General features: G+C 39.8%; 1 protein-coding gene and 1 pseudogene across 1 annotated transcript in view; both read right to left on the bottom strand.

The window, feature by feature from the left end:
• Positions 1–406: 406 nt before the first annotated feature.
• On the bottom strand, positions 407–10,196 carry LOC112974991 (annotated as a pseudogene).
• Positions 10,197–14,416: 4,220 nt separating this feature from the next.
• DHRS9 (dehydrogenase/reductase 9) overlaps positions 14,417–27,469 on the bottom strand; it is a 28,429-nt gene continuing 15,376 nt past the window's right edge. Inside the window, exons 2-5 of the mRNA XM_026084541.1 lie at positions 18,530–18,877; positions 16,796–17,054; positions 15,617–15,780; positions 14,417–14,890 (exon numbers count right to left, since the gene is read on the bottom strand). Coding sequence (XP_025940326.1) covers positions 14,664–14,890; positions 15,617–15,780; positions 16,796–17,054; positions 18,530–18,848 — 969 coding nt within the window. The 5' untranslated portion in view covers positions 18,849–18,877 and the 3' untranslated portion in view covers positions 14,417–14,663. The remainder of the gene's footprint in view (positions 14,891–15,616; positions 15,781–16,795; positions 17,055–18,529; positions 18,878–27,469) is intronic.

The raw sequence follows: 27,469 nt of genomic DNA, 5'->3' as shown, positions 1-27,469 counted from the left end.
GATAAGATAGTTGGAAACTTACTGAAAGAGCAGTGCTGTATTTTGAATTGACTAACAACCTATATGTTGATGAAGTCTACTTGAAAAACTGTTGTTTTTTTCTTTTAAATAAGAAAAATCACTAAACGGTTTATTGGGTGAATAGCATTTATCAGCTTTGTAGCTGAATATTGTATGAATGCATACATTTATACAAAATTGATTATCACTTAAGAGAATAAAAAAAGACCTTGAAACATGGTAAATTTACTAATCTGTCTCCCAACTCAGAAAATCCAGGGAAAAAAAGAAAGAATCAAAGCATTTTCTGAAGGGAATTTAAGCAGTCTGGTTAGTGGTAAAGAAGAGGACATCTGGTTTTGGGAGGAATAGCAATTATTTCCATAGAGTTGACACTGGTTTAATACTAAATGTTGATTAGAACTCCAGGAACAGATCTGCCACTAGCTGCTGGAGTTGGAAAGATCATATACAGCAGCATGTCAGATAGACAGGTTGGTGCATAGGAGAGAAAAAGCCAAAAGAACTTTGCATCCCATCCAGCTCTGTATCATGTCCTGGGGTGCTTTGCTATCAGGGCATGTTCCATGCATTTCATGACCTTAGAAAGATCAGAGGCACACAGTCTTCTCACTGATAATCTTTAAGCTTTTATATCTGTAAAGAAGAAAATAAATATGAAAGCGTTTTTGTAATGTTCTCTGATAGAAGATTCTTTATATTCAAAGGTATGGCTGCAGTTTCTGTAGATGTATTCAGGCTTGCTTTAAACTACTGGATTGAGTACTGAGAGCAGTGTAGCTACAGCAGAGCAGAGACCAGCAAGGGCTGCAGAACAGTCGAGAACCAGGTAAACAGATACCTCCCTAGCCCATATTGTAGGCTAGATGTTGCCTACTGTAGGTGCACAACATAGCACAACTTTTCAGAAATCAGTAAGCCATAACCTTAGAAATATGATTGTAGCGATTAATTTCTCCTTGGGCATTTTAGTATGTAAGGACTAAGAATGGTACCAAGACATTGCATCTCACTGATGCTATAGGGGAACTAGTAGCATAGGCATTATCTAACATGCCTGTATTCCAGAAGAGTCATCAATGGTTTGTTAAACAAACTTAATGAAATCTAGCAAACGTTCTTTTTTACTTACATTCAACAAAGTAAGTTTCTCCATAGGCATCTCTGATTTCAGGAGTCAGTCTGTTCCAAAGTCTTAAGAAGTCTCCCTCAATGATATCTGAACTTAACTAGTCCTGCCTTAAAGAAACTGTGCTCAGTAATGCTTACTTTCACTCCAAAATGCTGAATCTCTATCCTAGAAGAAAAAAAACAAAACAAAAATGCAATAATCATCCAATATTGGCATAACTATTAAACACAAGTAAGTAGAAAGTGTTGCATCAATGAATATTTGAGACTTTCATTCTTATCTTCTTATGTCACGATAATTTTATTCTGCCTATTGCTGTAAAAAAGTAGCAGGCAAGTAAGTCCGAGAAACAAGGCAGCATCAGGTAGCTTCACAGGTATTCTGTGTGGTTTATTTTGGACTGGTGCAAAAGATGCAACAGCCAGCTCCATCTGAACCATGTATTATCAAACTGAAACTTTGACCATTTCAAATACTGCTGTATCATTCCAGCTGCCAATGGTTTGCCAGCAGAAGCAGATTATGAAGTGCCTGGAAAAAAGTGTAAGTGAGCAAAATTATTCGGTTGGATTAGAACTATATACTCCATTGTAGGGTTAAATGATTATGGTTAAACTGTTAAATGTTGCTGCAATAAAGGTCAGTCTGCTTTTTGGTAGTGTGATTCCCTCTGTGTAATTTGAGTTGCAGTGCAACTCCTTCAGCATGCAAATGGCCTCTTTGTCCCATAGGGCAACTTCAGAGACTCAGGGTGCTATATTCCAAAGAACGCAAGGATTAAATAAACATTAGCATTTAAGTCTATATTATATAACCTTGGTGTATATAGTTTCTTTATATAAGCATTTGTAAAGGTTTGCAACCAACTTTCCTAGTCCTTGTGAAGACATGACTCATCCAGCTAGGCCTCAGCCACCACAAGGCAGTGCAACACAACTGTGAAAGCTGCTTAGCATACTTTTCTGAAGTTATGATGGTCTAATTGCTGCTTGGAATCACCCAGCTCAGCCTGTTATGGAGCATTAGAGCAAAATATAATGGGTCATAAATTGGCAATAGAGGAGATGTAGAATATTTTTGGTATAGGCACTTCATAATTCTGTTGTGAACATACAGAGTTGTTTTAGCTTGAGCTGGTTTTGGAGAAGGTCCCCACAGATATTTTTGGTTACTACACAATCGTTACTGTGTAGAGAAATGATGTGTAAGGCACATAGACTAGTTATAAAATTTTATTAAATGGGAAGAAGGAGTGCTCCATTACTGAACCTCATGTGAAGATATAAAGCTTTCTGCTTACCACAGCTCTGCAAAAATACTGATGTTTGTAAGAGGAAATTTAAATCTAACAGCAGCAGGGCCTTGGACCCATAGTAGTGGAAAGCAAACTGAAATGCCAACCCTGCACAAATACATTTAGTAGTGCACGTGGTGAGACAAAAGCCAACGATTGCTGAGTTTCTGCATGAAACTATCTAGCAAATTAATAGACTAGAGGGTGGATAATGTAAGAGTGTCATGGTTAGGACAGCTGCAGGCCAAGCGCAAGTGACTGGTTAGTCTGGATCAGACTTGGGACTGACTTAACAGAAAGATATCTGCAAAATGAGGCCAAAGTGACTGGATGTCTTAGGGTTAGTTCTGGAACCAATTCAACAGGGACAAGCCATCTGCAGAAATGGAGGAATTACAGAAAGCCATCACTGAGTTCTGAGGAGATAAAAAGATAACTCAAAGGCTACAGGGTGGGACCTGCAGAAGAGGATGAACACTGAAGACCCCAGAGTCTGAGAATCAGACCCCTGCTGCAAAGTCAAACATCTTCTCCAACCCATCTCAACATGCCAGATCGGCACCCCTGGTGCCCCTGTGCCATGATTGTGGACTGTAAGAGCCAGGAGAGAGGTCTTGCAGACCTTAGCAGGTTGAGAGAGCTCAGGAATCTGAGAGGCCTTATCAAAAGCATAACACTATGCTGCTAATAATTACCATGATTCTATGTTGCTACGTTTATTATGGTTATCCACTGCCAATTACCATAGTTAATTGTAGTCACATACTGCCAAATTTAAACAAACATAACTGACATAATTTTATCTGCTATTGCCATGCTTGAGCTATTACGGTCAACATAAGCCATTTAAGATCACTACATATATACATCACATAGTTACAGTTTTTTCCTYCTCACGAACAATGTTGAGCAACAGAGCCATTATTTTACTTTGTTATTTCCTTATTTTAAAAAAAGGAACTCAACTAGTGAGGTGTATGTGCATGCACGTTTTTGTAATCCTTATGCAACAATGCAACATGTCCAGGGTCCTCCAGGCTCATGTGCCAACATCTGGAAATCTAGTATTTACCAAGCGGCTTGAAAATAGTAAGTACAAGTTGCCCAGGAAGCTCTGGATGTCTGTCCAGGCTATACTGTTGATTTACTTGTGTGCATGCAGTGGGTTTATGTGTCCTATGGCTGCATGCTAGCTATTTGTCCAGGATGTACAAACATTTCACAGTACAGTTTCCTAGTTGTTCTGTTCATGCTCCTGGAGATAGAAATCCCAAACAAATGACCAGCATCACTGCCTTTTTATTTCCTCCTTTAAGCAAGATTTCTGGAAAGAAAAAGAAAGAAGCAAACACAGTCACCCTCCTTCAAAGTATTTGGAATCCATTCTTGAATTCACACACGTATATCTAACAACTCACCGTAAAATGTCAGAAAAAGCTTCCATTCCCACTTGGACAGACTGTAGCCACCTCCTACAAATGCCATAAGGCCTTTGGCATTGATTAGATTGACTACTCTTCCCTCAGCTTTTTTCAGAAATGGTAGAAGCTTGAGTGTGATTTCAATCAGTCCTATTAGACCAACATCCAGAACTGAGTGGAAATCTATCCTCAGCCGATCAGTGGGTGCCACAGGTGTTGTTTCTTCAGCATTGTTCACCAAGCCACAAAGCCCTAAGGGGATTTGAAAACCATTTCTTTCAGCCCGTGGCAATATCATACCTGCTGAGTAGGATTTCACATGTAGCATTAGGAATCAAGCACATACTCCACAAAAACTTCAGTGAGATGAATACAGCTGACTGGGATTTGCTTCTAAGTATCTAGCTCTACACTGTACACCTGGCAAAGTTTGTTGAAGGCCTTATGCAATGACTCTAAATGAGAGTGGGTAAAGTATTAAAGCAAAATGATTTCAGGTGGAGAGATGGGCCATCATATTGGGCTCTACTGCCCAGATCTACTAAAGTACTTGGGCTCTTACTATGCACACATTCTCTGTGAAAGTCAAATAATACACATAGAAGTGAAGAGACTGAATACTTTTCTGGGTTGCAGTCTAAAGTCTAAACTAGACATGTAGAATTAGTCAATACTTCTAAAAATATTAACTTAACCCTGTGCAGTGATAATACTGCTTTACTATCTTATAAATTACTTGGGGAGGTTTAGATAAATAGTGACGCTTCTAAGAATTTGCTGGGAACAGCCTCTCCTGCTAGGGAGAGGCTGAAGGTTCAGTGCTCGGTCTCCTTGGAGATTTGCTCAGAATGAGGAGAGCGTGGTTAGCAGTGGTTAACTGGACTGAGAACATACCACTTCCCACAAGTTGAAAGCAGAGGCCTGCTTGAAGAAAAGCTTCTGAAGAGGTAAGTTCTAATAATAATTTTGTCCTTGCCCTCATTCATTCTACTTAAAAATTGCCTAGGACTTTGCATGAAGAGGCCAAAAAATGTTTTATAAGCTTTGAGGAAAAAGGCCTACTAGTACAAGATACTGTTTTACTGGTTTAAGTAATTAATTAATTAACCAGTTTATTGAATATTTAGTACAACTGTTTATTACATTAGGTAGCTGCAGTGCTGTGGTCTCCTTTGGCTGCACTTAATAATGTCTAGTCTGAGCTAGAGGTGCTGAAAAAGAAAGGTACATATTGTCACAACTGAATGCATTTACTGTGCCCTTATTTACCTTTTATTACACTCTGCAAAAAGAAAAACACACTTAAGTCATGTTTTTAACCCCACTCATAGGTATCCAGGACAAACTCTTCCTCTTTGTTTTAGACAAGTGCTTGGAGGTATATGATAGCAGTATTGAGAACTACCTCTATAACAACTCAGAAAACCCTGGCTGAAATAACAACCGTTTAGTTGTTATGGTTAGTGCAATTGTTGTTGTGCACATTGCCAAAATCGGACTCATTTAGTCCTGTAAATACATCCTCTTTCTCTTCCTAGAGGAGGGATAAATGAGGCCTGTGCCAGCAATTTTCTATTGGTTGGGCTGGTTTTATTGTCAGGGAAGTTCTTTGGGGTACCATTTAGCATCCTCTCCCAGGTGAAGTTCTTAAACTGCAGCAGAAAAAGCCTGAAAAACACATGTGGTAATGATCTGGTTTTAACAGCTTGAACAACTAGATTTTTAGGCCCTCTGTTGGTAAAAGTGAGGCCAAAAGCATTGCTGGAGACAGTCTTTTTGAACTATGATGGCTTATGAGACAGAACTGAAGAATGAACATGCTTCCTCAGTAAGAGGAGCCCTCCTCTGCAGATAGTGGGGAGGCTCCAGAACTCTTAGCCAGGCTACATTGGGTTATACTGAAGCATTTTTTTTTTACGGGCACTGACCTTATCACTTACCCTTTCCAGCAGTCTCTTCTGTCACAAATAGCACAGCCCTGGAAATGCTGCTGGAGTCAGCTAAGTTCAGGTTCACTGTCTTCACTGAGAGTGAGCAGCAGGACTGTAGGTCTTGCCTTCCTTTTTCTGTGACTCATGCAGCAGTGACATGAAACCCCCTTTTGTCAAGCCATTTAGCCAATGAATTTCCAAGCCCAGTGTCACAGCTTGTTATGAAGATGTACTTTCCACTCGGGTCTCTTACTCTGTGACTGTCTCTGATGAGACAGTAAATGATAAAAGGAAGCATGGACACCAAAATTCCTATGTGCAGTGAGTCTGAAAGTGAGAGCTATGAGCAAATAGTTAATGATCTAGAAATACAATGAAGTAAACTTGCTCAGCCATTCCCCCAGCTTCCTTAGACACAACTCCTGTGCAGGGCTTTGGTTCTGGTTGCAACCCTTCCAGCTCGCTGTAAGGAGGGGGGGAGCAGGGGTAGAAGCTTTGGCACAATGTGACTAATACCCATGAATAATATGTGCCTTGGCAAAACCTTTTCTTGACCTCCTTTTCAATAGATTTCTGCTGTTTTCAAGCTTTACTTGCCATTCTTCCTAGTCTGCCCCATCCTCTCAGGATGTTTCAGACTGAAAGAAATCACTGCATCAGTTCTCACAGCAACGCCCTCCTCACCACCCCCCCCTTTTTTTCCTCTCAACATTGGTGATTATTTGTGCTAATACTGGAAAAAAAGGAATTCTTCTGGGAAGAAGGACAATTGTTTTATAATCTGTATGATGCTACCTAGACTGCTCTTCTAATTTGTAGCATAGAAGCAGAGTGACCCCAAGAATGACTAGAAAAGCCTAAACTGTAACGGTGGGTCTGCTGACTAATTTGTTGTGCGATTTGTGTTGCATGATGGCAAGCTATTTGCTCTCCACTCCTTAGGCAAGGGGGACTTCAGATCAGTGTTGGAGTCTTCTGCCTCCCTCTTTCTGTCCTTATTCCCTGTTCAGTGCTGATACACAGTGAAATAGAATACATGAGAACTGTGTTTGTATAAATAAATGGGGAAATGCATGTAAATGTTGCCCTCAAAAAGAAGCACTGAGGAAACACAAAATTTCTGAACTCTGGTGGGGAGGATACAGCTTGCTACTAGATGCTAYTATTTGCCAAGATTGTTGATAAACATAGAATACTGTTCTCACCAAGCTAAAATCTTCATGATTGATTACTGGTTTTCTGTTTGTATTTTTGGTTTGTGCAAGAACTAAGCCAAAATAATTAATTAAAATCTAAATTTATGGGAAGGCTGGTCAGCATTTTCCAGTGTAGCACTTGGACATCCTGCTAAAGAAATTTCTTTTCACAGGTGCTGAGGAGTGACTTTGGCTCTAGTTGCCTACATATGTGTCCAGGTGCAGGCCTCTGGCCTTTAAAATGTGATTGTATTAAAAGAATGAATTGATACATTAAAACAAAGGAATTTTTGAGTACTTCCAGTATTTAAACATAATCACAGAGGAAGAGAGCTTTTTTTTATATTCTTCCATAATTCAGAGTTTTCTAGAGTTTAAGCATTCATTTGGCTGATGATTCTGTGACAGCCTTGCCATCTGAATATTAAAGGAAGCCTAATGTATTAGGCCTGGCTGCTGGAGCCTTTCTTGTGTTTTTGTTCCTACTGAGTTGTTGGAGTGATCTGGATTTACTCTGATTTTAAATTTCACTGTCATCTAGCCAAGTAGGAGTGACTTTGTGGACATCATCTTAGAATCTGATAGTGAATTAATGTTGGACTCTAATGAAATTAGTCAAAATTGATACACAACATTCATACCCACTTAATGAATTATTTTACCTATTTGGATATCTTGATAGCCATGGGTATGGATCTATGAGCTAGTGGTTAACTTTATCTGGTTTTAAAATATTAAGCAAATACAGAAACAGTTAAGAGTTTGCTTCCACTGCAATTCACAGAAAGGTTCCCACTGAATTTTGGGGGCGTTAGATTTGTCCCTGGGCTGCACTGGGTATTTGAGCAGCCCATCTCCCTGTTGTGTCAAGGCTAGTGTAACTGGCCCTCTTGTTCAGGTACTTTACCTAGATACTTGGCTTTTTTACCGTGAATATGCCTGTTAAACCTGACAAAGGGTTGCAGTATTCCTGAATGTGTGCACTTTGGAACCAGCTTCATAATGTTTTACTGAGCTGAAGACATTTACTTTCTGAGAGGACTTGTGTATGCTTTGACAAAGTGCCATTAAAATTGTGTTAAAGAGCTCAGGCTATTTCAGGTTTCAGGGCGGTAAAATACAGTCTGAAAATGGGATGTTGCAGTAGCCAGTCATAGGTGCCCCCAATCCATTTGCAAAGAYATGCCCAGCAATGACACTTCCTCTGCCTGCTCATTTAGACTTTGGAGCAGAGCTAGATGCAGAGAGAGAAGTTGCTGCTAGCAGGCTCTTTTAACCTCACACCAGTAAATCAAGCAGCTGCTCAGCAAGCTAGTGCTGTGATGCATCATTTTGGGACTTAACTCACCTTTTCCCAATACAAAATAAAATGAGCTAATTGGAGATTTAGGGGAAAGATTAATCTAATTGGAAACTGGAGCTGTAAATTACATCTTCCTGCCCTTGGCTGTGCTGTAAGGAGAAAATGGCAGGCAGTGAGCTTGCATTGCTGGAGATTAGGTTAAATTTGAAACTGGGGCCGAGTGAAAAAGCCCTGGAGTGTCTAGTTGGGCTCCCTGCTTGGCTCCTGTTAGCAAAACGCTCCAGACTGCTCTGGTTAGCATCAGTCCCTGTGTTTCAGTAGCAATAATTGAGGCTCTGCTGCTCGTCTCCTGCCTATCAGCCCTAGGCCTGTGTTCTCAAGCCTTTAATCCCTAACCAGTCTAGTTCTCACTGAGAATCCAGTGCTCCTTCTCTAATAACGCATGTATGTTCAGTGCTGTGTACCAAACTGGCTTTTGCTCTGCTGGAGCTGTCTGCAAGTATTTATTTTGTTAGGTGATGTCATACCCTCTGAAAGGAGTCTGGGGTGAGAACAAAAGGAAATAGTCTCAGTTCATATTTTCTTCCAGGAAAATTGTCTGTGAATTTTTCTATGAATATGAGATGTTATGCAAGATTGTTTGTTTGTTTGTTTGACAACTGTGCAAAACTTAAGAAAAAAAAATCTCTTCCAGAGGCATATCAGTTCTGAAATAGCTGTCTGTTGTGGTAAAGTGTGTGTTTCCAGAGAAAATGTCAGCTTGATATTTAAAGACTGTTGATATAGCTCCATAAATATTGAACTCTGATTATTAGTATAGTCAGTAAATAGCTGAAGGCAAAGTCTGCCTTCCATTAAAACTTTGATATTCACCTGACAAATTGAGAATCCTTGGGATGGACCTTGGCTCTTTATGCTCAGACTAATGCCATTATAAAAGCAATTGGTTTAAAAAAAAAAAAAGTGTGACTACACTGAGAGCACTTTCAGATCCTTAGATGAAAGCAAAATGCAGCATCCCTTGCTTCTCTGTGCTAAAGAAAACCAAAGCACATAGATCCTGTTGGAGGGGAGTGTTACTTTTTTTTGTATTCCCACAGCAAATTTGCTTTGGTAGTTGTGTCAAAACACTTCAGCTCAGGGTGAGATTTAGGGTCTGGATATATTTTGATGGATTCTCTTATCCTCACAGTGCAAACCTGCAGAAGTCAGTGCTCTGTTATAGGTTAGTGACCTACCAGCCGAGCTGAGGAAGAACTGCTAATTAGGGAGTTTAGGGACTGGAATCCTTCAGAAACAGTATTCATGGAACAGTTGTTGGAGGGTTTAGATTTATCAGAAAATGCTCTGGCAGATTCCCTAAAAACTTTACAGATTCTAAGATGTACAAGTTCTGGAAATCAGTCTTCCTGACGGTGCTGCAAGCCTCCTGGCTCTTCAGCGGAACATAGGAGCAACTGCCTCACATCTCCCATTCTTATGTGAGCTATTCCTGCAGATGTGGGGCTTTGCACTTTGGCCTCATAGAAAAGAGGGGCCTTTTTTCATCTACTCTGTAAAACGGGAAGTATGATAGTTCAGTTCAGTGGTCAGCAAGTATCTTAAGATCTTCATTAAAGTGTCTCAAAAGAAATGCATATCCAAGCTCTCCTACGCTGTTCCGCAGGGAGATGAAGGCAGAGCTACTACTGAGTTAGCATTTTATTCAGACCCTGTAGGTGCTTGAATAAGCAGCAGTTGGTTAAAATTACTCTAGAAGAGACTAGATGTATTCTTGTCTGTGCACTTAAACAGGTAGTTTGTTCTCTTAGCTATTCTGCAAATGCATATAACAGTTATTACTATAACATTAGACACGAGCTCTGTTTTGCGCTGGTACTGACATTCTGGGGTGACATCTGCAAGCTCACTGTGTTTCCATGTGCTCAGGAGTTGCCTTTTCCAGTTACTTCCAGTGTCAGAATGGAGAAACTGTTTGAGTCAAACTCATAAGCTTGTTCACTAAGACCTGCACAGTGCTGGTTTTGAGAAAAATCTCGCTGTAAACTCTGTTGGATGGTGCTTTGTGATTGTTGTGTATCAGATGACAAGCATGGCCTGTTTCCCTGCTGTTCATTATGACTTGTGCTCTGATGCCTCTGTCTTAGCATACATGTAAGATTAATACCAAGTAAGTCGCTATGTGCCTGCCTRTTCTACCTATATTGTATAAGCAGGTGGCCTGTATCTAGTAATCTGCAGAGCCTGGGGGCTGTCAAGGCTCATTAGGGAGAACTAAGCTACTCAGCTGGGGAGGACTGATCTGCTCCTTATGTTGAAATTGCCAGGAGTCTTTCCATTGGTTTAAAAGGAATTGGTTCAGTCCTCCACACCTCCATCTCTTTCCCCCTTTATGTGGGCAAGTTATTATTGGCACGATTTGATCTTCTGGGGACAAAAGCTGAGGAAAAGGTACCTTGTGTTTGGCAAGTTTTAGGGATTTTTTTTTTAAATAGTTTAGGTGGCAGCTTTATGATACTTGAAACAAATCAATTGTCTGAGTAACCAAACAATGTTTTTCAAATAAAAGCTCAAGTTCTACCAAACATGCAAATAAAAGCCCTACAGTTTACATGGGAAAAGACTTTAACATATGACTGATAAGCTGCTTGTTCATTTGTTACCTGGCCCAGACTTTGCTGGGTACTTCTGATCCAGCTGCAAATTATGTGGTTTTTTAATCTGTAAGCAGAACTCCTTTTCCTTATTCCTCTCCATTCTTAAAGCTGCATGGTCCCTGCTACCAGACGCAGGGTTGCAGGAGGTGGGGAGGCTTGGGCAAAGGCAGTTGGCGATAGTAGAATGAATGAGTAAGCTTGTTATGGAATTGACCTGAAACTAACTGCATGAGAAGAAAATCTAAACTTAGAAAAACAAGTCAGGTGGCGCAGCCAGAGAGCAAGCTTGGATTTGAACGATATCGTCCAAGACATCAGTAGGGTATAGCTGAAAGTGATCTGGCCCTGTTCAGTTAGTTGACCAGACCGTGGCAACTGCAGCCAGTCCCAGACCGGCAGGTAACCCCTGCTGCTGCTCCCTGCCAGGAGCTGTAGAGTTCATCTTCCACTTGGTGGACAGCTCTTTCCCTTCCAGTTCCTCTCCCCACTCATTCTGACATGGGTCTGGAAATCCCTGCTTCTTTTGCCACTTTCTGACAGAGCCCCAGCTCTGGTGCGGGCTGTTATTACTCTTGCAGCACTCTCCGGAGGGTCAGTAGATACGTGTAACTTGCTGGAGACTTGAGGTCAGTGTGCATGCTTTTTAACAGGTGGTTGGCACAGATTTCTTCTCTAGCACAAATCCAGCAGACATTCTTGTTAGGCCTGCCTAGTCATGTCTGAACTGATTTGAATGACAGGCTAATGCTACAGGTTGGTTGAAATGACCACAGAATGGCAATCTACATGCAGGCAAAGCCCTTCCCGGTGGAATGCTTCTCTAGGTCTAAGGCTAGGTTATATTGTCAAGTCAGGTTTATTATTAACGACCTGTTATGACAGGTGGCAATCCTTTGCCACACAAATGTAGGAGAGAAAAATCTAAAAGGAATTTTTCTTTCTCTACTGCTGGCTTTATTCTCAGGCTCCTGCAGAATGGATCCTGCTTAGCATCTCAGAAAACACTGAAACACAACATAAGTTCCCTTTCTCCCAGAGGATTCTCTGACTTGCTGGGAGCACGTTATTTGAGGGGAACATAACAGAAGAGAAATTACCTAAGCAAAATGTGAGCTCCAGATGTAGCTTTCTGTTACAGAGAGCTTGTCATGAGACAATCTTCCATGTACAGAAGGCAGCACTTGAATGTCTGATTTCCCATTGGGTCCATAGGTGTATTTCTTAATGAAATCCCTGGCTCCTAGAAAGGACTTGGAAAAATGATCCTGCTTAAAGCACAACATTGGAAAGGAAATGAGATTCTCAAGTGGAAAAGCAAGAAACTAACATTATTTCTGCTGCATAAATGAAGGTTTTGAAACATAATTTTATATATTGGTTCCAGCAAGCTAACAGAAGTTGGATCTTGTGGGTGCAGTCACTGAGGATGTTCTGACTTACCATCTGACCTTGTGTAAGTCACTAGTCATCTCCTGAGTGAGATTTCTAGTCTCTAAAACACAGTATTTTTACACATGACAGTGGGAAATATACACCTGTCTTATACAGCCTTGTGAGTAGGACAGACTTTTATAGCTATAGCAGAACACACTGTGGTTTATTCTTTCTGGAAGTCACTGGTTCTTTTTGTTGGCATTTGAGTAAATAAAGCATTTGGTTCCAGGAGAGAAAATGCCAGCAGAATCTGGCCCTTTATACAATGAAAAGTGTTTTAGGAATACATTGAGCAGCTGATATTTTTCCTGCTTTGCTAATTTAAATAATATATTTACAGTTAGTGTGCTAATTCTGTTTGTAATTTCCAATTCTGTTTGTAATTTCCTTTGAATGTCAGCCTTCACAGTGCTAGGGTCTCACAGCAGCTGATGGTGCGCCTGTGGTCTGACAGGCACTAACATAAGCCAGCCAAACTTGAATCTCTAAAGATAGAGATCAGACTAGTTAGTATCCTGCTATACTGTTTCCCTAATCACTTTGGGTTGAATAATCTCTGGTGGGGGGGAATGATTAACTTCCAGAAGGAGAATGAGKTTCTATGTGAAGTGACATCAGGGCTCTCTGCTAAGGCCAATACTTGCATTACTAGCAGCTAATGCTGTCTCTTCYACAGGGGCCAAGAATTTCACTGGCAGGTATGGACTGATCTCTTGTCTGAAAAACTAATAGATCATATAGATTTTGACAGGGAAGTTGCTAGCTCACATGACAGCTATACAGTAGCCTTTGACTTAAATGTTAAATAGGAGAATTTGGTTTTCTGCCACTTGACAGACATAATTTTAAAAATAAAATCTCAAACAACAGTACCATCAGTATTTCRGTAGGAGTAGCTAGTTCAGAGGTATCTGTCTCAAACCTGTTCAAGAAGGAATAATTTTTTAGATAACTGAGATATAATAATGAACACACTAAGCCTAAGTGTAAGCTGTGCTGAGAAAAATAGAATAACATTTTGCAAGCTCCAAGGAAAATAAATTGACAACTGGCAACATTTAGATAGCCGCTGGGTAGCTTGCTGTTTAGCCTGATCATGTCACTGCAAATTCACCAGCATGAAGAAAGCATTTGTTTCATCACTGAGAAGTTTCCATGACAGTAGGAAATGACTTTCTGAGCAATGTGCAGTTTCAGGCCTGACATGGGGGTCTCCGCAGTTCTCAAGCACTTTGTCATGATTAATTCTAATGGAGCTAGATCTTAAAAGGCATTTGTGTCAGGAATTTAACAAGAAATAGAGCCTCCCTGCCGGAATTACTCAGCACCTCACAAAAACAAGGCTATTATTTTTATGCCAAGAAATAACTTCCAGACATGAAGTCTTGCAAGTTCAGATTTAAAAACAAGCAAACAAACTAACAAAACAAAAAAACTCCCAGCTCTTCAGTACCTAAATGGCAGGTATTGGGCCCTTGTCTTGTCTTGACTGGGATCTGCAATCTAAGTTTGAAGCGATGGATCCTTTACAATACAGAGGTAGAGTTGGATCGACAAGATTTTAGCATGCTGACCAGGGAGCTGCCTCACCTAAGCCCTATAAAACCATGTGGGTGGGAAGTGGCATGAATCCCAGCCATCTCTAGGATGTAAGCACTTTATTTTGCTCTCTCTCTAGTTAGGACTGCACCTAGGGAAGGCACCTAGAGTTTCCTTGGTTTCAAAATTAAATAGGGGTGACTCTACTAAAGAAAGTAGCCTCAGGAAGAGGATTTTTGCCCTCCTTGCTAGTTTGTATTGCAAGAGTTCAGCAGAGGGTTCTCCCACAGTATGGCCCTGCTTCCATTCCTTCCTCTGCCTGAAAAGACTGATCTCCTGTTCCTGCTTTTGGGGACTTAAAGCCACATTTTCTGGTTTCCTGGGATACTTGAGTGATTTATGGACCTTTGAAAACTGGAACATTTAAGGGCTCTCACACTGAGCACCCAAAAATTGGAAGAACTGAAAAGTCACAGTAATTTCTGAAGGTTTAATAATGACTTTGTTCTTGTTTACATTTTAGGAATGAAGCAAAATAATGAAACAAGGAAGGACTTATTTTTAATAGTAGCAGACATTGGAGAAATGTATCTATTTCTTACACCCTCATTCCCTTACGTAAATGTATTTCAGGTACAGTTTGGATCATGTTGAAATAAAGAACAGATCTTATAGAATCAGTCTTATTTGGGATGAGGATTGGGGTTATCATCTGGGATTATATTGTCAAAGACTTCACTCTGCATGTGAAGCTGCAAGCTCTGCTCTGTTTCTCAGAAGTAAGAAGTCTTGTACAGCTGCAGGCATTTTTGAAAGGGGATTCCAAAAGACCTTAGCATCCCTCCCAACAACGTAATGGGTGCGTGGATGGAGGCTCGTTAGGGCATGTTCCATACACTGAACAACTGGTGAAATGTCTCTGTTAAAACAGATCTTGAACAGCTTTTCTTTCTTTGCTGCATCTGTAAAACTCAAAAAAGATTGTTTAGTGACAGCCAGGACACTTAACTCCTCCCTCCACACTTACTTGTGCAATTTCACTACGGAATTGGTATTTCTTGTTTCTCCCTAGCCAAGAATTCCTAGCAGTTTCTGGGGACTAAGTCCCCTGCCTGTAATACCCTTGTGATATAGTTTACCCCAAGAACAATCTAGTTACCCTTAGTTGTGGAATAGTCACGGCAAAGCCAGGCCTGTATAGCCTCAGGACAGGTAACTAGCCTTGGCAGTTGCTCAGAATAAATATAAATACGTCAGATGCAGAGGGAAGTAGAAATACAGACACAGTTCTTGAATGGCTTCATCACTACTGGGGCTAGTGGAAACAGAGGGTGTTTATCCCTATTTGATTACTAAATAAATAAAAGGTAATGACAGAAAAGCATATTGGTCCAGACTGGCATCATCAGATAAGTGTTTCTGTTTGGAAGTTTGCTCAAAAGCCACATGCCAGCACGAATAATTGATCTTTAACTGAGATTTGAATAAAGTTTCACAGGTATAAAATAGCAATTCTTTCCTTCTGTGTGGATGGCCATATTGTGATTATTCAGAAGCATTTGAAGCATAACTTTTTACATAACACTATTTCCAGAAAGTCAGAATGACAGAAGACATGATGCCCTTTTGCAAGTCTTTTTCAGCAAGAAATGTTTTGGTTCCTTTTAAATGGCTGGAAATTGCCTCACCTTTCTGAAAATATTCATCTCCATATTGCTTTTTAATACTGAGAGGAAGCTGATTCCAGATAACCTCCTTTTCTTTCATAATCTTTGCTGGATTTGATAATGGTGTTCTGAACAGTCCAGGTTCAATGCAAGAAACCTTAACTCCAAAAGCTTTCATGTCTCTCCTGCAAAGACAGCCCAAAGATTTCATCACATTAGACATTCTACTTAATATTGTTTCTCCTGTACTACTGCCTTTATTTCTGTCTTTATGTGGCACACCAGCACACACATACTGTGCGATAAGCAAGGGTGTGAACTTTCAGTCTGTTATCCCAAATGAAAGAGGCATGAGCTATCTTGTCTTTCTCACAGGGTGAGAGCACGTATGGGCAGTGACTATGCAACAGCTGGCATATTTTATTTCATATCCTAGCTTACCTTTCAGTAGCTTGTTAATTATTGGATTTGTCTGTAAGGCTGTCTGGCTGCCTAAATGCAAGTATCTAGAGCCATTTCATATGTCTTAGTGGATCCCACTTGGCCTCCAGCTGGTACTCCGTATCGGTGCAGTTCTTTCTAGCCCTGTGTCATGTCTGTCAGCCCTGTGTAAGTGTCTCGCATGCCTTCTGGTATCTAAAATGGCACTCTGTATTTAGGCACACAAATTGATCCCTGTATTACATGAAGGAGCCATGGTAGTCCCCAGGATTAGGTTGCTGTATTCTCTAGATTTTTCTAATGATCAGTATAATCAAAAGACGAGACTTGAGAACAAAACTTAGACTAAAGTTAATATCATACAGTAACTCATGGTATGGTTTGTGTGTGTGCGGTTTTTTTGTTTTTTGTTGGGCTTGGGCTGACAGTTTCTAGGTGCTCGATTTCCTTGATCTCAGCCTCCTCTGCAATAGGCCCCTGAACACAGTAAGGTAAGTTAATTATGAATTTACAGAGCACTAGCTATGCCGCAGTAACACTTTAGGATATTTTGTGTGCCAAACAGGCCTGCTATCTTAGTCTTCAAAAGTGGCATAATCCATGCTGAGCAAAGACACTCTTAAGAAGAATTAGTTCATAGTATTCTTCAAATCCACACTAATTGCCAAGCTTGTAAATCGGCTCCAATTTTGCCTGTGCTAGTGTTAGTTAGCCTTGGGGGCTGGGGGAAGTGGTCTTTCATCACAGTGAGATTTGTACCTTAAGCTGTCATTAAATGCTTCTACCCCAAACTTTGAAGGGAAATAGCCTCCACCACTGAATGCTAGGCGACCTCCAACGCTGGATACATTTACTACCCTTCCCTTTGCTTTCTTTATCAAGGGAAGCATATTTATTGTAACATTTATGAGTCCAATTAAATTAACTTCAATTGGTTCTCTAAAGTGCTCAATATCCAACCAGTCTGCAGGAGCTGATAGCCCCATAATCCCAGCATTATTGACAAGTCCCCAGAGACCTGCAGGGAAAGAAAGAAGAAAATTAGGAAGCACATTTTCACATAATGTGTTAGATTGATTGAACTGGGTGAGACTTCACAGAGAATAGGTGAGGGACCAAGTGGGCTACCAAGATTCACAGAGGAATTGCTTGAGAATGTCCTGCAGCACACAGCTTCATTCTCGGTGCCTTAATTTTACCACCATGTTCTCTTTCACCCTTTACAATCTCTGCCTTTTTTTTTTTTTCCTTTAAGTGGGAGAAGGTTCAGTAGAGGAAGGCTAAGGAAAGAAAAGTTATGTGGGTGAGCAGGAACTGTGCAGGGAATAGACCTGGTCTATTTACAAGTCTGGTTTTGTTTGTATTAAAAAAAAAAACCTGCCTCAGGACCAGAACAAATCTAGCTGACAAAACTGAGCTCAGCCTTCTTTTTTTAAAAACAAACAGAAATAACAAAATAAAAATCATTTTCAGACCTTTAAAAAGAAGATGGGAGCTGTGACTGAGAAAGCTTCTGCTATTTATTAGTTTTTTTCCCCCACAGACRTTTCTGTTGTGGCAGAGAGCTTATGTCTTACACTGATGACATCATCCAACTGGAAATGGGAAGAAGAATATAATACTATTTATATTATATAATATATATATATTTATATATAATATATAATATTTATATTATCTATATATATATTTTTATGAACATTAGCTCTAAAAATGAGGTGGGGGCAGGAGAAAAACACTAAATCCATTTGATAAACCTTTCTGAGTCCTCAGAAGTGGGAAGGAAGATATGAAAGCTTAAAACCAGTTCTTTTCTTGCATCGGCTATTTGAGCTGCATGAATGAATACTTTTGCCAATCTGACTTTATTCATGGTTTTTCATGGGTGGAGGGAATATCACTTTTGGCCTGAAACCAAGCACAGTTTCAAGTAAAAGCAATCTGAGCAAGCTTATAAGCAATTTTACAAAGAGAGAGACTGTCAAATGGAAATTGGAATTCAGTGTTAAGTATAATTGGGTACTATGGCAAATCATAACAGACCAGAGTTAAGGCTCGAGGTTAACAGAATTCAGCCCATAGGACCTTGTACCCTTGAAAACTCTATGGCAATACTGGTCCTACTGAAGTCAGTTAGCATCAGTAACAGTTGCAGCATCTTGTCTTGCATAGCTTGTTGGATCAAGGGCATGGGTTATTCCTTTTTTCAGATGGTCTGCAAGCAATATTCCAAAGTAGTTGTATTCTGAATTATTCACTAGAGTTCAACTATATTTTTGCTTGTGACATTATGATTGATTATAAGTCATACATATGCTCAATTTTTAAAATAATAATTGTTTAATCCTGTTGGGCGGAAGTTACTTTATTTGTTTCCTGTCCTGGTGATGCAGCCTGGGAAGTGTGTAGAGGTGGGGTGGGGTTTTTGTTGTTGTTGTTGTTGTTGTTGTTTTTTGGGTTTTTTTAATTGTTGTCAGATACCCTGGAACTTACCTTCGGACTGAACTTCCTTTTTGATCCGTGCAGCCACTTTCTTAATGTTGTCTGAATCTCTCACATCCAGCAGTACTGTCTGAAGCTGCTTGGAGGTCACAGCTGCTAGCTCTTTGGCTCCTGTTTCAGTCAGACAACCAGCAAAAACACGAAATCCCTTTTTATCAAAAGTCTTTGCTGCCAGATTTCCAAAGCCTGTGTCACATCCAGTGATGAATATATATTTGCCAGTGAGATTTGTAACCTTCAGCTTGTCTCTTGCCCTCCAATGCCACCATAGAGAAACGATGCCAAGAAAGATTAATATGTAGAAAAGCATTTTTACAGAAATCTTCTGAATGCTTTCTCCTGCAACAAAAAGAAGAGCTGCTAGTTTTAAAAGGTTTTTTTTTTTTTTCCTTCCCCTCTCTCTCTCCTTGATGAGTTTGCTAACCACAGCTATTGAGAGGAGCAGGCACAGTTCAGAGAAGTTGCCTCCTTGTGCTAAAACAACAAAAAAATAATTCTTGCTTGAGCAGAAATGAGAACTTGGGATATATTGTAGTAAAGTTACATAGAATAATGCATCTTAGGTTGCTGCTGCCAGTTTGCAGCCTCAGCTCCCATGAAACATGTCTGAGAGAAACACTGTCTGGAGAAGAGTAGCAAAGATCAAATATTTGCAGAGGCTTGTGTGGAAACTAGCTGAAATGTCTGAATGTAGCGTCTGTTCCTAGAAAATGGGAGAGTACGACTGGGGACAGCTAGCAGCAGAAGGTCTTTCAAGATCAGCAGGAGCTGGAACCTTTCTCTTCACTGTAGGTTCTTAAGCAAGGCTAGGCAGGAAAAATGATATATTTAGTTTCACTAAAAACCTTGGCTCTCTGTGCCAGACTCTCAAGAAAGAGAAGTAACGGTTCTACCACTTTGCCTCTCAAGGAATAAATTCCCATCAATGTAGTTGTCCCTGAGCATGGGCAGGAAGGTGCAGGTTGGAGCACTTCCCCTGCCAGGGCGAATGTCAGGCAGTGTGACAACTTCAATACTGCAAAATGTGGGTGGGAAGAACCTACGCATCGGGGATTATCCTGCAATTGACATAATAGTGAACTTATAAAGAAGTAACAGTTGATGATGGGTGGAATTGTTCTTGGAGAAAAAATTTCAGTTGTACTTCATGAATGCCCATGGCCCAGAAAACAAGAAACCTGATGACTTAAAAAAAAAAAAAAAAAAAAAAATTTCTAAATGGATGTAAAGGAATACAGATTTTTTAGAGACTGCTTATAGACTATCTCCGCAGGGCAGGAAGCCACTGATGTTGCATTTACTATGGCCAATGTTTTCCTGGCCAAACACAATTTAAAAGCATATTGCAAACATATGTCATGTTGTTCAGCATCATAATAGGAAAGGAACACTACTTTTATTTTCTGCACATGTATCAGAGCAGAAAACAGTTCTATGAGGTTAAATATACCTCAATTTTATTGCAAGTTCAATGGCTGCTTGTACTGCTTGCTTACATACATATTTTATGGTGGCTATAAATGCAGCTTCTTGTCTAGAAGTTACACATGGTGTTGCAGAAGTTTCGATGTAGACATGCTAACTTTTGTTGTGTAACTTCCTCTGCAGCATCAGTCTCGAAGAAAGTATGATGAAGTAACTAGGTAACTGTTCTCCCTGCGTAGTATTTCACAGTTCCTTTGTTAAGAAAAGGAAACTTTTTTGTGTATCTGTGTGCATGCCTAACAGACCCAGCACCTTGGCTGTTCCTCCTCCTTGTGTGACCCTTATTAAAATAACTTTCTTTTTAGGAAAACAATCCATTCTCTTTATAGTATCCTTTCCTCTGTTTAGAGTTTCCATATTCCTGTGGAATACACACAGGAGAAAAGCATTAATATGAAGCCCAATCTTGCTTTGCCTGCACCCTCTTTTGCAGTTGTGAAGTTGCCACAGGGCCCTGACTGCTATTTTTCAAAGCCCAGGGGACAGGCTTGCTCCACGGAAGGACTCTGCTAGGCCTACTAGCCTTCATCCTTGGGCATGGAGGTGGTATTTCTCTGCCACTCCTCTCACACCTCGGCCAGCCCTGACAATGCCCGGGTGCAGCCGGGGCTCCTCTGCGAAGCCCTGGCAGGGCCCTGCCTGCTGGGGCAAACCCCTGGGGCCTGGGGGAGGAGAACTGGGAAGGGACCACCTAGAGCAGGAAGAGACAGATTGCACTTCATCAAGTGCTGCTCCAGATACAAAGCAGATATTAACTAAATAACGAGTAAATTAACATAAACAAAATAGAGTATAAATTGGCCTGGTCTGTAATCGTGTCAATAAATTTAAAAAAAAGTCAACTAGACTCAAAAAAGGCTAAGCCTAGCGCACTGCACCCCCTATCTTTGCCATGGTAACAGGCATGTCTACAAACATGGACTCAAACAATCAGGGCTGCCGTTTAGGGTTAGCCTCCAGTCCCTGTGATCTTTAATTAATGGGCTGGTGGGACTTTATACCTGTCTAGATATCTAGAGATAGCTAGAAATACCAGAGCCTGCCCTCATTAGGCCTAACTTTGCAGTGTAAAGATTCTACCTTTTTTTTTTTAAAGGGGCTACAAACCGAAAAAGAATGAAAACAAAAGACTAATCAACAAAAATTATGTTTTTCTCTAGTTTCCCTCAGGCAGAGCGATAAGGGGCGCTTGGTCAAAAGGTGTTCGACTGGCAACATTCAGAACTGGTCAACAAAATGGAGGCCTATAGGGCAAGGCAGACTTGTGTGGCCCTACTGTCTTCTCACAAGAACAGCTGAGGTAATTAAGGGGCCTGGATGCCCAAATGATGAGGTAGGCAGCCTCAGAGAGGTCTATTTGAAATACTTCTTCCCCCCCCCCCCCAACATTTTGAGCCACATAATTTTGATATAAAAGATCATTGTTTTCATAATTTTTTTTAGATATGTTGGACCTATCTTTAATATTTTTATTTGCACAAACATTTGAAATAGGGGGAAAAAAAGTCATAACGGGTCAGATCAAAGGGATGTCTAAGCAAGCATCCTGTTTCTGGTACTGTTCAAGAGCAGATGTTGAGGGAGTAACTATAGAAACTGGGCAAGTAAAAAGTGATAATTTCCTTGTTGTCTGCCTCCTAGCTTCCTTGTCGGAGCAGCTCTAGACATTATTTTGCAGTTTCAGTATAGTGTCTTTCTGTGACCAAGAAATAAATACACTGTGACTTAGACCATGGGAGGATAAACAGATTTGTTTCTTGTTATGTGCTAGCCTCCCACCCTGAGGTATCCACTCATGACAGTCTCTGACTTGGATTCTTATACTTCCCAAAACTACAGAAAGTCACATTTGGAGAAACATCCCCATTGTACCTAGAGATACTTTCCTTATTTCAGTGTAAGGAAAGTATTAGCTTATTCACCATTTCAGTATGAAGAAATGTAGTTAGTTTGCAGAAAGGGAAGTTCTTACCAACAAATGACTTTGTTTGCAACAAAAATGATAAAAACCAAATCATCAAAAGAGGAAGTCTTGCCCTTCTCTTAGCTGGAAAAATGAGGTTTCTATATAGAACAGCTGCTGAAGATCATCTTTGGAAATGGCGGTAACTTTTTCAAAAGTCAAGGAAGGAGGTAATATTATACGTATACACCTCATGGGACTGACATAATTTGATTTTATTTTCTTAATAGTATAAATCCCAAATCAGCAAGCTCACTGTAAAATTTACTTTGTGTTGTACAAGGTGAATACTAAGCAGCGTTCATATTTTGCTGTGATGCCAAGAAAAGAATGAAGACACAGCATGTGGGTACCTGCCAACTTGACCAACTTGTACTTGTGCTGACCTTTCATACAGCTTCCCACTGCTGCAGTCTCTGGCCATGGTCAGCATCCTGCAGAAGAAYCTGTTCCCTTCCAGCCTAGGTTGGTTGTTTGATTCCTCTAAATACTTTTATTACTGTAATAATTTTTTCAAAGGAAGTTTATAAACAGTATTTAACAACTGACACTCCAAAACCAGATAAAGAAGTCATCTACCCAATAATTCAAGCCATGAACTGTATCTTCTTTAATTCAAATGCCTCTTACCTTAATTTAAGACACCAAAAGAGCGATGTAACTAGCTATATTCAGAGTTCACTTTACTTTCAACTTCGTATTATTTGGGTGAAACAATTGTGATAGCATGTGGAGCAAAACAGGGGGAAAAAAAGTACTTCCAAAGACCTGGAGGAAAAAAAGGTGTGAACAAATTGTTTGCCCCCCCCCCCCCAAAAAAAAAAAAAGAAAAAAAAGAAAAAGTATCAGGACAGGAAGAAAGAGTATAATGCAGGAGTAGAAGTGTAATTCAGCATTGAAAGCTGCCTTATACTTCTCACGCACTGACGTGCTATCGCTGTAAATGGCCCAATTCAGATGGGGGTTATACCCAAGTAATAAATGCGGTGTTTGGCTTTGTGGCCCTGGAAACGATTGTCTGCTAGCCCTGGCTACAAAGTAAATGAGTAAAGCATAAGAGCTGTCTGCTCAATGCATCCTGTCAAGCGGGATAGTTCAGACTGCTGCACTTGCAGGTAGACTTCAGTGCAAAACACAGAAACGGCCCAGTCATCTGGAATCTTGGCCTGTAGTGGCAGATTGAGTCTGATGTCTCTTGATGAAGAAGCATGGTCACCTGCTCCTATATGCCTGTGCACACACAGTGGTATGCCTCTGGCTGTCTTTAATAAGCTTTGGAAGCGTTTTATTGGATCACTGCTACTAGCTCTGTTCAGTGCTAGAAAAGTGAATTCTTTTAGTTTAATAACAATCAATAATTTGTAGACTACAGCTTAGAGCTGAGGAGTCCTATGCCAATAGAGCACAAGAGCTTTCATTTGTGAGAAATGATCTGTCCAGGAATAACAAAGATTCATTTTTATTCATTTGCTCCTATGAACTATTGGAAGAAATCCAGAGAAGAAAGAACTTCATTTGCAGTGGGAATAAAATGACATAAACAGCCACTCAAATTCAGAGAAGAAGCATTTATTTTACTGCATTTGGCTCAATGAATTGTGATCTCTTTCTTCCTGTGCAAAGAAGTATTAAAATGATGTGAGCTATAAGTGAAGTGTTTCCCTTCAACTCAGACCATGACTGAAGGGAATTATCATGACAGCATTATTCATGTTTCACAAGCTAAATCATATCTATTCCCTACCAAAATTCTTCCCTACCAAAATTCAGGGGAATTGGAGTATCTATCCAAAGTCTCTTCTGACTTACTGAAGTCCTGCTCTCTGTTGTTTTAGTTCAGTGGGTAATTCTTCATTCACTGAAATGCTGCTAAGGCCGAATGTAGCAATAGAAACTGAGTTTCCCAGGACATCAGAAGAAACAGGACAAAACATAAGAGTTTGAGGAGATGAAGTGAATTTGGTAGTTTTTCTATTAGCAGTTGTAAAACAAGAAGGTGGCTCTGGGAGGTGAACCAAAACCAAGTGCTGTATGTTCTCCACTACACTTTACACAGATAGATGCTCTTTCAGCATCTATTCTTTTTCTGGTTTGTGTCATAAAGTCAGGGTCAGAATTTGTTCAGGACTTTCTGTGAGGATGAGTTGAGAGAAATGAAGTGGAGGTTTGGATAGGTATAGAGCCCTTAAAGGATTAGGGTAGTCTGTGGTCTCAGCTCCAATTCATCAGTGTCTTAATCCACTTCACTAGCAGAGTGAAGCAGGCCCTGCGCATACTCTCTGAATGCTTAGATGGGCAAAGTCTTTCAAGTGAAAAGACTGAAGTAATTTGTGTAAAGCTAAAGTTAATGTACTGTGTCTGTCAAGCCCAGCCCTGTCTGGACATGCTGGACCTCACTGCATCCCAAGTGTAAGCTCTGATTAGGTACTTGGGAAAGAAAAAGCATTGCAACTTTCTGATCTTCGGCCATGTTGCTCCAGGAGAGGCTACCAGTGGGGAATGAAGTAATGCAGAGTTCTGCTCTACCATGTGTTTTCCCTTCCATTCTCTCCACTCCTAGGCCCTAACCTRTAAGTGACTATTTTTTTCTCTGGCTATATGATATGTTGGACTAAGTAATTAGTGCTGTGAAGTTATCTCTGATAGTGTTACTCTCAAAGCTACGGTATASCCATAGACTTCTTTTTGTTATGAAAACTGGAGAGGACATGAGGTTTGTATTTGGTAATGCTGTCACTGGATATGCTGAAATGACTGTAAGTAAGGAAAACAGAATTCAGATGAGCTACATTTGATCAGGGAGCAATTTTGTGCGTGAGGCCTTGTCGTGGGAAGTTTGAAAGCACGGAAGACCGAGGAGAGTTGAAGGTCACTATGATTAAAGCGTTGCCTTTCTGTCTTGTCGTATCAGTCAGGGCTGTCTATAGTGAGAACTGGCCTCATCTTTGCTGTTTATTTCAGAGGGGAACTATATCATGTTTGCCAATCCCCTCTAAACTCTGAGGGTGACGTTGGCTGGGGCTATAGCATTGTCCTCACCAGTGTGCCTCACTGGAAAATCCATGGCAGCCTTGTCTCCAGTGAGAATTCACTATTGCACAGTAGTTTCCAGTTTTTAAAATCTTTACCTTTCTAAGGGACAATGATAAAATTTTAGATGCCATGGGGATAGGGAAAACCTGTGGGTTAGAAAACCAAAGTTTTGAGAATTTATTTTATTTAATCTGAATTTAACATAATCTCTGAACCAATTTGCATGCTATTCACCAGTATTTTAAATAGAACAAATTAAGGCTGAAACTGATATTTACTGCAGAGACAGCAGTGTACACTGAATTACTGCATTGCTAATAAAGTAATTCTATACTATAATTGATAAAGTGCTGTAACAATCTCTTCCTATACATTTATTGTATACAATTTAATTTATTTATCTTTTTTTAGAGAACAGCTTGGTCTCCACATATGTAACTGCTTTCCAAGTGTCCTGACTTTGTGTTGTGAGATTACATTAGTCAAATTTAAACTCTCCATTAGATGTCAGTGACCTGTAGCCATCGTGACCGTATGGTTACTGACCCAGGTGCAAATAACCAATGCCCAATTTAAAGGTTCAGTCCTGACAAATGGGTTAGAATAATGAAATCATGATGGGAAATGGTTGGGTGCATCACTGACTAGTTGAACTGGATCCTTGCGAATTGTTTTATGATACATGGTTTTTCACAGTCACAGGTAAGTAACAGATCTATCAAGTTTAATGTTTCAAAGGTAACTAACTGATGAAACTTCCTGAACTGGAAAACGCCCTTATTTTTCCTTCAAAATAATCTAGGCTAAATGCTGAATTCCTCTGCACAGGTAGTGTTTTTCAATGGTGCTATTTGAGGAATGAGGTATTCAGGCTCTGTTTTGCAGAAAAGTGTGTTTCTGCATGTATGCTATTATTAATATCTGAGCAACCTAGATTTAAAAAATGAAGGCTAATGTTTCTTTAGCCAATTTTCACTGTTTTTTTCTTAATATTATATAAAGATCTAATCAAAAGCCCTTGAAAAAGATTTCAAAGGGCTTTTGACTAGCTCCAAAAGTTATTTCCTTCTATAGAGTATATTCCTTTGTTAACATTTTCCAAGTATTACCTGTTTAAATATGGATTTTGAGTTCCTTATAGATTTTTGTTTATCAAAAGTTTAGCAGTCATACCTTAATCRACTAGGGTAAAATGCAATTTCACTTCAGTGCCGTTTCTGATAGATATTCACTGTTGCTGGTTTGTATTCCGCTCAATGCAGGAGTAGATGCGATGATCTAAATTATTATCTCTGATTTCTGTTATATAAATCTTTCCTAACGTGTATCAGTGTCAGTATGCTGCAAGGTGTTATAAGTGGTCCTGAGATAAATGTACGAACCCTGAGGACATGCTATTTTAATATTCTAATATAGCATATTAATCTGCTATATCAATCTGTTTCAGTCAGCTAATAAATTATATTTGCTGGACAGGATAGTATGTGGATAGTACTTGATGTGTTGAGCTTTAGAAAATTTAGAAAAATGTGTTTCCATTCAAAAACGTGGGGCATTCACAATATTATTGGAAAAGTGAGATCATTCCAGAAAGTTTAGCTCTACTGAGAGTTTGTAGCAAGAATCTTTATCCAAATCTAGCAAAACAAGGAAGGAAAATCTTCCATTGCAAGCTAGGTTGTCTCATTGCAAGCAAGTCCATTGACTCTTTTTTCACTTTTCCTRTTATTTAAAACTGTATCAGAAAAAATCAGTTGTAAAATATATTTCGTAGTGTTAAAATACACTGTCAGAGCTAGCACTGAAATGAGACTTCCCCAGCAGGAAATGTTGTATAATTATAAAGTTAAATAATGAATAGCTGAAAGAGGATGAGGCAGAGCGAGTGACTTTGCTTTGCTTTACTTTTGCCTTCTTCATCAGTTTATGGGTTGTGTAGGGTTTTTTTTCTTTTTTTGATTTGATTTGCTTTTTTTTTACCACTTCATACTTTTTCACCTGGGAGTCAGATTCAGTAGTATGGTTTAAAGATTAATGTCACGTACTTTAAATCAGGTTTGTAATTGCTGTGATTTTATTATGTATTTTAAAGCTGCTGGAATATGCGTGTAAATATCACCCTTTGCGGTTTAGATTTATTTTATTAGCAGAATAGGAGGTAACATCGAATATTTACTCCAGCAGGATGCATGTTTTCATGATCCAGGTAACATTTACAATTACAGTAATTTCAGTGTAAAATCAACAGTTTGTATTTTRGCTCAGCTTTCTTTATACAGTTCCATTATTGTGTGGTAAACAATGCAAAGCAGTCAGGACCAGATCTAGAAGGAAACGATGGCTTCATTTTAAGGACAAGTTGCTAGTAAAATTACCATTGTGATGAATTAACTATCTCTTGCAGAATAAAACATGACTGTATGGTTGCAATTTTTATCTTTTGGATGTTA

The sequence above is a fragment of the Apteryx rowi genome, unplaced genomic scaffold (assembly GCF_003343035.1).
Source record: "Apteryx rowi isolate R43461 unplaced genomic scaffold, aptRow1 scaffold_645, whole genome shotgun sequence".
Classification (NCBI taxonomy): domain Eukaryota; kingdom Metazoa; phylum Chordata; class Aves; order Apterygiformes; family Apterygidae; genus Apteryx; species Apteryx rowi.
The sequence above is the reverse complement of the archived record's forward strand: the minus strand, read 5'-3'. Positions and strand labels throughout refer to the sequence as shown.